Source organism: Poecilia reticulata, chromosome 9 (genome assembly GCF_904066995.2).
Source record: "Poecilia reticulata chromosome 9, P_reticulata-male-v2, whole genome shotgun sequence".
NCBI lineage: Eukaryota > Metazoa > Chordata > Actinopteri > Cyprinodontiformes > Poeciliidae > Poecilia > Poecilia reticulata.
Genome location: NC_088838.1, coordinates 28,523,989 through 28,536,332, shown reverse-complemented (window position 1 = coordinate 28,536,332; position 12,344 = coordinate 28,523,989). Strand labels below are relative to the sequence as shown.

At 39.0% G+C, this 12,344-nt stretch overlaps 1 protein-coding gene across 1 annotated transcript; it reads right to left on the bottom strand.

Annotated features, from left to right (window-relative positions):
* Positions 1-458: 458 nt before the first annotated feature.
* Positions 459-10,220, bottom strand: scarb2a (scavenger receptor class B, member 2a). The gene is made up of 8 exons (XM_008418000.3): positions 9,750-10,220; positions 6,418-6,575; positions 5,467-5,614; positions 5,021-5,215; positions 4,362-4,453; positions 3,109-3,228; positions 2,236-2,414; positions 459-634 (listed from the first exon to the last, which is right to left on the bottom strand). The coding sequence occupies exons 1-8, from the start codon at positions 9,870-9,872 to the stop codon at positions 474-476; spliced, it is 1,176 nt and encodes a 391-aa protein (XP_008416222.2). The 5' UTR covers positions 9,873-10,220; the 3' UTR covers positions 459-473.
* Positions 10,221-12,344: the final 2,124 nt, after the last annotated feature.

Genomic DNA, 12,344 nt, shown 5'->3' with positions numbered 1-12,344 from the left:
AAGAATGTATTAAAATCACAAGTTGTTTTACTGAGAAAGAAGTTTGGATAAAAATAGTTTTGTTGGCGTTTTAATAAAATTAATACTTCACCCTCTTCATATTATGATTTTTTTCTGTAACATTGACTTTATTCATGTTATTAAAAAAGATATAGTAGCCTGACCCTTATATTTTATCACAAAGTTTACTTGAATTCAAAATAAAAATAAATAGAAACTGTAAAATATGGATGTCCAACAAGATGGCCACCTTGGCTGTCCTGACATCACTTTGAACTATGGAAACCCTAAGAGTTAATTGGTGAAAAAAAAAAAAAAAATCACTTTAATCTTCAAAAACCAAAACTTCAAGATGAATGTATGTAAATGCAAACAATTCTACATTTGTTTGCATCTGTCCTTTCATTCCATGTTGATCAAGTCAAAATAAAAAGAAGATGACTCAAAATCACAGTAAAAGCAGTGATCCTGATTCAGATGTTATCATCAGTGGAGGTTTTAACTGTTTGCCATACCGGCTGTAAGTCCAGGTACGTCTCGTGTTCCTCCTTGTTGGGGTTCAGGCCATCGACGGCGTTGATGTACGCCGGGTCGGCCTGGTAGAAGTGAGGGAAGGAAACGACGATGGGAGCACCTGGAAAGAACCGAGACAGGTTGGCGTTTGTTGGTGACGTTTGCAAAACAAATGAAGGTTAGAAAGAGAGGCACGTGAGGAACAATCTGGAGATTTTCCACATCATAAACAAACGCTGATAGCCGAGGATGGAATGTTCATAAAAGCTAATTTAAATAAGGAGGATTTTATTACAGGCTTTTACGTTGACTACTTAAGTTTTCCTACTTTACAGTAAAATCAATTCAAACTTAAGAAGAGAGAGCTATTGGGTGCATTACCTACAGCTGCAGGTAATGCATTAACATTTAGCACTGAGTGAGAAACACAAGACACAAACGCAGGAAACCAAGTCCTCAGAATTTTGCATAAAGAAATTAAGCTGATTTGTTCATGGAAATGTGGCTCGGTTTCATTTTAATGCATTACCTACACAAAGTAGTTCAAAAAGATTCTGCAGCTTAAGCACAGAAAGTCTATAAAACAAATTGAAAACAAGAGTGTTGTCCGTTTTAGACACACGCCTCAACCAAGACTCATAAAAAAAGAATTGTTATTGGGCGTAGAGTTAAATATTAAAATGAATCAGCAGAATATGATTCAAGTTCTCAGTGAGTCTGATGCTGCCGTTTTTAATCTAAAATGCTTGATTTGCACATAAAACTGCACTTTCTGTAGCTTCTGAAAATATGAATGAAACATAACAATGTTGTCAATTACCCATTTTCTCTGTGTTAGTAACAACTTTTCTAAGGTTTAAATGCAAATTCAAGACATAAATTACACCAGAATAAAAGCCTCAATTTCTACCCTACATTACTTTTTTACATTTTGGTAAATATTATCCTGCTTTTTTCCCCCTATTTAAGGAAGAAAAACTCCTCCCACTCTGCTTTGCCGTCACTTCTAACTTTACACACCCACTATAATATATTATAGGTCCTTTTCCTACTACTTTACTGCTTCAACACACCTGAATGAAATGAATGGTTCTCTACCAGGCCTCTGCAAAACTCGATAAAGTTACCAGTCACGAACATTTTCCCCCTTTTGTCTGAACCTTTATTGCACTTGAGAAGTTTTGAGTTTTGTCTAAAATGCAAAATGTCTATTTTCTGTACAGTTTTGGCTTCAAATCTGCTCTGATTGTTATTTCCTCAAAAAATTGTCTTTTTTGAGTCTGCATACTCCAGTTAATTAATTACTAAATTAATTGGCGATTATTTCAATAATCAATTTATTGTGATTAATCGTTTAGGCCCTATATTTAAGAATAAAAATGTAAAAATAAGCTGCAAGCGTAATCGGCAAGGTTAAAGGATCACAGCAGAGATTGTCTTTATTACAGCAATCCTACTGCACTTAATCAGTGCCATAAACCCTTCCTGCACAGTCAACAGAGTTAATCATTGAACCATTGTTGAGTCAAATCTGATGAGCTCAAACACCGGGAATGTCGGCGACCAGGCAGAGGAAAAGGTCGCCGTCCAAAAGAGTGGACATTTAGGAATGAAGGGGTTAGGAAACTGTGTCATGGGGTTGGTTGTGATTAAAGGGTAGTGATGATTACTGGGTCACTGTGTGACCCAGTAATCATCCGGTTGGTCGGGGTTGGGTCATACCTTCTCGACAAACGCTGACTTTCAGCACCCCGGTGCCGAGGCAGTCTCCCGCTGGCACACAGAAGCCGGCATTGGTGGGATTTTCCTTGGGGTTCATGAGGACGTCGTTGGGGGGGGCGAAGCGGTACGCCTGGATTCCCTTCACCTCCACGTCCTCCACGTACGCCAGGTGAATGGACCTGAGGAACGACAGCAACGTTGTAAGAACAACTGAGCTGCTTTATCCCCAAGTGTTCTGGAACTTTGCTTTGGTTGCTAGGTGACGGGTGGAGCTCTGCTGGGGTTGCTAGGTAATGGGCCGAAATTCATTGGGGTTGCTAGGTGAGGGCCAGTGTCTGCTGATTTGCAACGCTACATTCAGAAAGTTTTCAAAACTACTAATTTTCCAGACACCAAAAAACATTAATTCATCGCCAGAAAACAGCTGAGACTTTTTTTTTTAAGTGTTTGGGTTGTTTTTAGAAACAGTAGAAACCTAAATGGGTTAAAGCCCTCTAGGAGAGTATAAAAACCCAAATGGGTTTTTACTGCAGTAGAAACCCTGGGCCATGGGGAAAAATGATATCCCAAAAACAAACTCTTCAAAATCCAAAAATTCATCTACTCACTAAAATCAATTTATTACCCAGCCCTGCTAAAATTAGAGCGACACTCTGCAGAATGATTGTTTACTGAATAATAAACCCTGATATCCCTTTCCTGGTGTTTATACTTTGCTGCCAGTCTTATCACAACACATGCACTCAGTCAGTAAATGACTTCACACGTACGTACTTCCTTCCATACCATAAACCTGAGCGGAAACCTTCAGTCTCCTCTCTGCCACAGAGCTTTGACTGTAAACAAATTAACAAAACAAACAAACGTGCATACCGGCAGAGGTCAGCGGCGAAGATGTACAGCAGCTCGTTCCTGTCGATGAGCGGGTGGAAGACGGCGCCGTCTGTGCCGTTGATCATGTTGCTCTGATTGGAGGACCACCATGACATTTTCCTGCAGGAGAGAGAAATGAAGCAAGGAAACTATGAGCAAGATTAAGACGTCTGCTTTGTTTACACATTTAATTAGGACTGCTATGTTTATGTTGGACTAAAGAGAAAGTTCACGATTTTAATTAAAGTGACGGTCTGCTGTAGCAATTTTTATTCAAATTATACAGATTATCTGCAGACTTAAAACAACATTTTAATCTCTGAAATTTGATGGAGATCTTTGCAAAAACCTTATTTTATGACTTTTTAAACCATTTCACTTTGTATTTAACAGTTATTTACAAACAAGTCAATGACTTTCTCTACTGAAAGTGGAGGTAGGAGGCGGTGCGTCACCAATAATCTTGCTGTGTGAAAAGTTCTGGGAATGGAACATGCCAAATATTTCTACCTAATCAAAAAGTGGTTTAAAAATCTCTAAAATTATGTTTTCTTAGGCTGCCAATAAATTTTTTGCTCGTTATACCGATGAACTTTGATACCAAACAGCTACTTTGACAAGGAATGTTTCATAGAATCTGTTTTCAGTACACGTTTCACTCAAGTTTCTCATTGGTGGCGCACCTTCTTCTATCTTATTTTCCAGACTAAAGCGCGGAAATAATCTCCCTATATTAGAGTATAAGACATACTAAACGTAAAATATTAACTACTCTGACAGAACCTAACTTAAATGTTCTAAACTATGCCTTAAAGATACGAAGAAACAATTAATGATCAACTTCGTCCTGAATTACCTACAATATATTAATATACTTCCAAACTGCAAAGAAGTCTATTAATAAAATAAATCTCTTAGAATGTATTCCCATTCTTTCCTGATTGTCCAATTATAACCACATTTAAAAACTTCAAATGTAATCTTACAAGACACAGATAAAATCAGATAGATGGATTTTGCTTGTTCATGCTGACCGAGTTAAAACTACACTTTCACCCACATTTTTGTCTCCAAACATTCAAATTTTGCAATCCTTTTTAGCCTAAAAACCAAAGAGCAAAGGTTATCGCCTCTGTGCGTTTTGAAACAGAGCAAACATGGATATCAGGAACGACGGGACGTTTTAGGAACACGCTGACAGAGGAGTTTCATATCATTCAGACCAAAAAGCGTGGCTCAACTTGAAAGTTTACCTCAGGCCATTCCAGGTGTCGATCTTTCCGTAATCTAAGTAGTTCTGCTCGCCGGTGTGAAACACAAACTCTCCCTCATGAGTGCCGTTTTTCTGTGGAGGATGAGGAGGAAACAATGTTCAGACATGTTGTGTTGAGGAGCGACACAGCAGGAAGCAGTGGAAGTGCATTGTCAGAAACGGTGTTTATGACCGGTGACAAACGACCCTCTAAGGAGGGGAAAACAACAAAAAAACATACTCTTTTGCATTTCCACTGACAGGTCTTTTAATGCAGGAACAACACACGCTTTTACAAGAGCAGCAGTAATGTTTACGGCTATAAATTCTAATAATTTCATTGTGTTTACAATGTTTATTCTCCTGTTCGAACTGAAACATAACAGAGAACCAAACACGGTCATTTCCGTTCATTTTCCGATCAATTAGCAAAGCTCCATCTGCGTAACCCTTTAGAGTCATGTGCTTGATTACGTTACTGCTTGGGACAAACTGCAGACGCTGCTCTGTCAATAGGAAGTACAAAATATTCCGTCAGCATCAGGAGATGCCTTTTCAAGTGACATTACCACCAACTTCCCCCTTTTTTGTCTTTTCAGTAACTGAGCAACTAGCAAGGGATATAGTTACAAAAACAAAGAAAAAAGAAAACAACCTCACCTTCCACATCAGACCAAAGTATTCGTCCACTTCTGGCTTAAGTCTGCGGATCTTTGAAAGGAGAGGGTCCTTGAAGCCCCACAGAATCTCATGGACGGTGCGGGTCATGAAAATGTCAATGCCCAGGCTGCTTATATACATGGAAACCATGGGCCGCACATAAAAGCTGTAGGAGTTCAACTCGTTCATCACAGCCTTTAAAAGACAGCATGACAGAAAAACTTCACATTAACACATGGAAAGAGAAGCACCTTCTGTTTGGAATATTTTGCAGTTTTAAGTTCCTGTTATTTGCTTGATTTTGGCCTAATGTACATTTATAGTTTATACGTTTAAAACATTAGAAAATGTCACAATAAAACAAACATGACAGTGAGATGAAGCGAGTTGGTGGAAAACAAATGTCAGTCAAACCAGAGGACAATAAAGCAGACACTTTGTCTCACCACAAACGGGATGTTGACTGTCCTGATAATGTCGACCTCGGGGTCACCAGCTGACTTCTCAGGAACAAAGACAAAGGATTTGGGGTTCAGGGCATAAACCTTTGTGCCGTTTTCCAAGAAAGTTACATTTTCCCTTGGTCGGTATTCCCTGGTGTGGACAGGGACATCCGTTAATCATTGTAGACAATACAACCACTTTGGCACTGAATCACATCCAGCTTAGCAGCGACTGGTGCTAGCTGGGAGAAACGTCTTCATATCTTCTTAATCATAAATTAAATAAGTTATTTACTAGGCCTGGAACGATTAATCTGATTCATTATGATGAATCAGTTCTTAAAATAATCGTTGACTAATCTAATAAGGAATTAATAGTTAAGTATAAAAAACACAAAAATGCCACTTACTGAAAAAACATCCTATTAAGCCTAAACAGTACAAAATATTCATACATTTTTAATTTAAGATATAAAACACAGTCTATTGTAAAAAGTACTTTTATCCTTTATACTTCTTCACATTTTGCTGTTTTTTGTTATTCTGTGTCAGACTAACAAAACAAAACTTGAAGAGAAGGAGAAAAAACATTTTTAATCAACATTTTAACAAATAAACAAAATGTGGAGTCAATTTGTGTTTGAATTGATCATTTTTAAAAACCATGTTCTACTGAAATTACAAATGCAAGTAGGTTAGGAAATGCCTCTAACAGATTTGATACATTTTTAACCTTTTTAGCAAAACAGCCCAATTTCAGTCAAACTAGATGAAGCAAATTAGTTTTCTTTTCTTATTACTTTCACTTCTGCAAAGTACTGTCTGAATAAGTTTGTAATGAAGAACTTGTGTCACTTCCTTTTTCTGACATTTCCTCTGGGTGAGGATTACGTTTTGTGAGAAATAAAATAAAAATAAATTTTTTATTAATCCGTCACTGACTGTGAAACTTACCTGTAAGTGTAAGGGCCGATCTGTTTAACAGACGCCTTCCCTCCTGCCAAAAACTCCTCAGGATTGGTAACGTTGAAGAAGTAATACTCCATGTAAACAGGTACGGGTGGGTTCTTCCATGACTCAAACATTTGACTCTTCTCTGTCAAAGTAATTTCCTGTCAAGAAAAAAAAAAAAAAAAAAACACATTCAAGCTGAGAAACATCACAATACCAAACAAATATTGGTTTGGAAGTGGTGCTGTAAGCTTTTGGTTTCATCGTTGTCTAGGGACGATGTCAAAGCTTTTCACCGTCTTCAATGCCAGGCCAAGAACCTCAAAAACCAAAAAGGGAAGAAGGGCAAAATCTCACAGTGAATCGGAACAAAAAGCAGAAAATAGTCCAACTTCAACAAGCCTGGGCAAAATCCAGATTTGCAGAGGCACGGCCATATTTGGAGCATCAGCCATTCAAAACTACGTGCGGAAAGTAATTAAACACCCCCACAAAGTTAAGGTGTACACCCCTCCATGTGATTTCAAATGTGTTTGGGTTTGAAAGTGAGAAAGTTAGAAAGAACCGGTTAAACAGTAATGTTTAACTTGAGCACTCAGCTGTGAAGCAGCATGTTCGCTCAAGGCGTCTGCTGACTGGAAAAGTAAATCAGCATCTGGGAGTAGAGAAGTGCTCCACTTCCGGGTCGTTCCCTCCGAGAGGTGCACTTCATAGAAGTCGCACATTTCGTTTTCTGTGGTCTTTCACAGCCGAATACAGTTGAGAAAATATAGCATAATGTGTGACTAAAGCTTCCTGTGTGGGCAACAACTTCCACCATTTAAAGTGCTCTAATGGATGTTTTTTTTTTTAAATTACCCCCTTTGTTGCAAAGTTATTCACTGGATTGTTTTTGGAAACAAACAAAAACTAAATTTAAATGAAAACATAAAAGTTTTGATAGCAGAAACATCAAAATATCTTTTTATCCTAACAAAACTCCTCAAATTAAAAATGCACCAATAATCAGAGATTGTTTGGCCAAATTTCTATTGATCAGCTCTGATTGGTGACAAGCTACAATAAAATAAATATTCCCAACATTTTCATTCTTTTAATGCCATTATGTTTGATAATTTAACTATTCCTCAATTTTGTGTTGGGTTCAAAACAAGTACTTCTTAAAGAACCTGATACTATTCACTTTCTTCCATTGAGTCACAAAATAAAATAAAATCTCCAATGATCGATCGGTGCATCTCGACCTAAACTCAGATTAAGCAGAAAAACACTGAACTATGTCTTGGTTTAGGACGTTTTCAAACATTTGAACAAGCGATTTTTAGTTTGGAATCAGCTCTTTAAAGGGAACTACAGGTATTTAAAGAGCCGGACTCTCTGGAGTCTTGATGAGTCTGCTTCTTAATTAAAAAGCTGAAATGAAACCAGATAAAGTTAGAAGAAAAAGGTGTGACCGTCAGCTGAGTAAGAACAAATTGTAACAGCAACAAGCCGCTGCTTTAGAAAAGGCCTGCCTGTCGACTGGCTGCTTCCCTGCAGGCAGCGTACAGGGAGCCTGAACGTGTGACTCCAGCCTGCATGAATCGCTGTGTTTGTCAACCTTGGACAAACACTAAAAAGGGCTTTGGGCGAAGGGAAAAACAGCGATTTATCAGGGAAAATCCTTCCTTTGTCACAAACAAGAACATGTAGCTGTGTTTCCAGTGGACTGAAGGAGAAACAGTTTAATTAGGTTGAAAGTTGAAAAAGACTTCAGCTGCATGACCTTGCTCTTCAAGACTTCTTAACACCTCAGTGAAAAGGAGTGCCATGAATGACAGTTTCTTTTTTTTTTTTCTTCCTCTTTTCAGCTTTGTCACTTGAGCTGAACATTCATTTAAGCAGGATAAATAACAAGGAATTAGGTGACGTCTTTGTGGTAAAAATGATGCCCTCAGGGATGAGAAAGGCGACAAATTCCTGCCACCGCTCCTCTTGTGCTGCTGTACCTTTACATAAAAGCACATTCGGCCACAGATTAGATGGGTTTTTGGAGTCCATTCAACACGTCTGGGGCAAGTCTGATTTATTTGGCGAAAGAGGATTAGCTATGCTGTCATTTCTTGTAACCACCAGCTGAATCAGATTTAGATCCCCTGTTGATGAACTTTTCTCTTAATTTGGGTCCCACCGAGATGCTGCTGCTCTGATTTGGACCTAAATTTAACCCTGATGTGTCTGAGGCGCAGCATCCAAGTTTCTGAAGCAGCAGCAGGAACTTTAACACTTTGATGCATGCTGAACAGAGGAGTGTGAGGTATTTTAAAGGGTCTGCAACTGCCACTAACCCCACCCAACCAGGCTACAAATCCATCAGAATCATTCTGCTCTTACTTATACAACAGCAAAAAGGAAAAAGAAAGACATTCCGCACTTTTAGACGTAGAAAAACATGTCCTATACAAAAGTAGAGGATGCCATTTTCTAATTTCACACTTTTTTCCCTGCGAAAACTTTGATTTAATGATTGCAGATTTGGACTGCGTCCTGGTAAATACCCACTGCAAAGAGAAATAATGAACGAGAGAGTCAGTACTCCAGATTTGACTGCCTACTCACCCAATCTCCCTTCCCCCAAAGCTGCACACCTCCTGCCCCCTATTTACCAGTCTTCTACTACTGCCTCCTGTAATCACTGAAATGAATTAGAATGAAGCCTTCATCCTCACTAGGGGTGCAGCCAAGTGCTTTTTGAGAAATGGACACATTATAAGCATTTCAATGGATAAATGCAGAAATACTAGAAATTATTTTCCCCCATTTTGGCGCCCCCTCTAGCAAGGAGCCCCTATGCATCGAATATAGTGAATTCCCACTTTTTGCGCCACTCATCCTCAGAAATGTTTCACCGGCTCAAAAATGCCCTCAGAGGAATATCATACAACTTACACATCAAGTTCCAGTCAATAAAAAGCAGATATAAGCTTGATTGAATCAATTATTGGCATCAGGTGTTAAATATCCTCCATTATTCCCCTTCAGCGTGCGGAGTTGTAGGGGATTCCAAGCACAATTTCAAAACAGAAACCATTTGTTTAACAGCTGTGGAGCTTTTTGACTCCAAAGTGATTTTTTTTTTCCATTCCCGCTACGATGGAGACGAACAAACACCAACAAACCATCACTAATCATTCAAATCCCGGGGATAATTATGCCCTGGATGAGGTTGCTCGCTCATCCGCGACACACCGAATGCAGCAATGATCTGTCACTGCAGACCGCAACATTTAAAGCACATTTAAAGAGAGACACACATGGGGGGGAATAAAAATAACATGTTCACGGTGACTGCTCACCTTTTTTAGCCGGCTGTTAATCATCGTTTGGAAGACTTGAGCCACGACCAGGGCGATCCCCACAATCAGGAGGTGAGCGCAGACGATGCCGGTGGCGTAAATCGCACAGGATCTCCGAGTCATTATGCCGGTGTGGGGGGTGAGGGGGAAACTTCACTGAAGTCGACAAAAACTTCCAAAAATTTATATGTAAATTTATATATTTGAAGAAGCACAGGTTGAGGAAATGTAGGACCGTAAAAGGGTCGGGTCCGCCGTCTCCAGAGCAGCAGCTGCGGGTTTAAACTTCACTCTTCACCGGGGATGGCGGTGGCGTGCGGTCCTCCCGGTGAGGCTGAGGATTTTTAAATTGTTGGCACTTCTCGTCTAAAAACAACAAAAAAATAAACTAACACAATTTAAACCCCTGGAGAGGAAGAGGAGGACCAAGCTGCTCGGAGACGGAGGTGAAATGAAACAGCGGCTCTCTGCTCATCCGGAGGTAGAAAAACGGCAGCCCACCTCCTCCCCTTCCTCTACGTAGTAGGAAGCCAGTGAGACGAAAGCACAGATGTATAATACTAGACGCTACGCGAGGCCCTCTCAAAATGTTGCAAAACTTTACCAAGCATAGTCTCGGTAAAGTGATACAACTTGATTGACTGCATTGTGTTTTTTTATTTATTATTGTTTTGTTAAAACCCTTTTCATAAACTTGTCAGAATTTGTACAAGTTTATAGAAGTAACATAAACTCCTTCATGATCAGAAACAATAGAAAAACAAAACTAATTTGTGTGCATTTTTTCTAAATAAATCTGGTGCAAAGTATTACAATTTTAGAGAAAATAAAAACAAATATTGAGAAACTACAACACAAAAATAAAATAGCTAAAACTAAACTTAGCATCCTCGGGTGAGTGGTGTAATAATTACAAGAAGAAAAACACTTTGCTTCATGTTGATTAATGTTGCTAAAATTGAATAACAAATAGTTTGGGTAGGTATATTTTTTTACAGGTAAATAAAGTTTAGCAACACGTGTTCCATATTGGTTGATCTGTCTTTTTTTGTGTTGCAGATATTCGCCATCTCATTGATTGTCATTATTGAAGGTTTTAAAAAACAACAACAGATGTGCTGTAAAAAAAAAATTATTGTAAGTTTCAGTGTTTCTTTTATTCAGACAATTACTCTTGAATTCTTATCAAACCCCAACTTGCCACTTACAATATGGCGTACGCGCTGACGTTTGGTTTCCTCTGGGCAGCGAAGCCAACTCGTGTAGCTTCTACTCGTGCATTTCTATAATGAGATGACTCGTTTGGGGCGTCTGCATGGGCGGTGTGTGTTTAAATAAAAAGGAATCAGCTGTTGGAATACGGTTTATAGGAACGTTAATGTAATAAGTCAATAGCAGACGCTTTGAAACATATTTCACTTTATATTCCAGTTCATGCAAATGTTTATAATTGTGAATTGTCTGCTGTGATGATCTGCTGATCCCGTTATTCTTCCCGGGATTATGAATGAATTCAGCAGAGGCAGCGTGGGCTATCACATGGACTCTCTATTGGTAGTAGTTACCCCACCTGGGAGCTCTTAATATTTTCACTGTTATTATTATTATTATTATTTTCAGAGCTCAGATGCCATCAAACTATTCATAACGGTTCACTCTGCACGCTGGTAGGAAATGAGCCGGAAGCGCGGTCCGTTAGCTTTCATACAGAAACCGCTATCTCGCCTCATCACGTCGCCCCCTTAAATAGGCACCGCGTGCGAGATAATGTTGGATTCAAACAACCAACGGTCGTTCAGGCAAGCTCTGTGTCGGGCCTCCGATTGGCTGGCGTCCTCACGGACCACCATTCGAGGACCACCCACTCTGCGCTCTGATTGGTCGGCTGGTGGTGAGAGTGATGTGAAACGCAATCGACTGATTTCAGGGCGGAGCTTCTATAAAGGGGGAACCAAAAACACGAGAGGCTCTCCTCCAACAGAGCGGAGGGGGGAAAAAAAATAAAAATACGGATGTTTAGAGGCTTTACGGAACCACACATGGTGTTTCAGAGGAGAACAATAAAATGTGGACAATTTATGACCTACATTGTACTCATAAGGAGTTTAAGGCCATCAGATAATGACAAACCTTGAGATAAGGCCATGAATTCATTCATCCTTTACCTTGATTTGATTTTAGTGATTTGAAAGGTGTGACATTAAGTAATGGAGAAACTGATAACACTGTTACTTTACAACAAATATCTCATCATATTTCTTTTGAGTTGATAAGACTTTTGGATTAATTAATATCAAATTTGGAGATGATTACAAATCAAATTTTGAAGTAAAATGTTTTTCTCATCTAACAGAAAAATTACTAGTTTTGTGGATACACTATTTTGAATCCAAGTGCAGCAAATCTGACTAGGCCCAGTCAAAACCCATTATACTCACAAGGCCATCAGATAAAGCAAATAACAAATCCACAACTGCAACCTTGAGATAAGGAGCTAGACTTGTTTAGTTTTGAGATTTTGAAGATGTGGAAATAAACATTTAATGAAATAATAAAAATTAAATCCCTCTCACAGTGCAGTGTTAACAGATTCAG

What these genes read in the sequence shown, in the direction of transcription:
- scarb2a (XM_008418000.3), bottom strand. Translation starts at nt 9,872, where the DNA reads ATGACTCGGAGATCCTGTGCGATTTACGCCACCGGCATCGTCTGCGCT. An exon ending in ATCGGCCCTTACACTTACAG is followed by an intron (nt 5,615 to 6,417) that starts GTAAGTTTCACA and finishes TGTCCACACCAG; the next exon opens with GGAATACCGACCAAGGGAAA. An exon ending in CAGTCAACATCCCGTTTGTG is followed by an intron (nt 5,216 to 5,466) that starts GTGAGACAAAGT and finishes TGTCTTTTAAAG; the next exon opens with GCTGTGATGAACGAGTTGAA.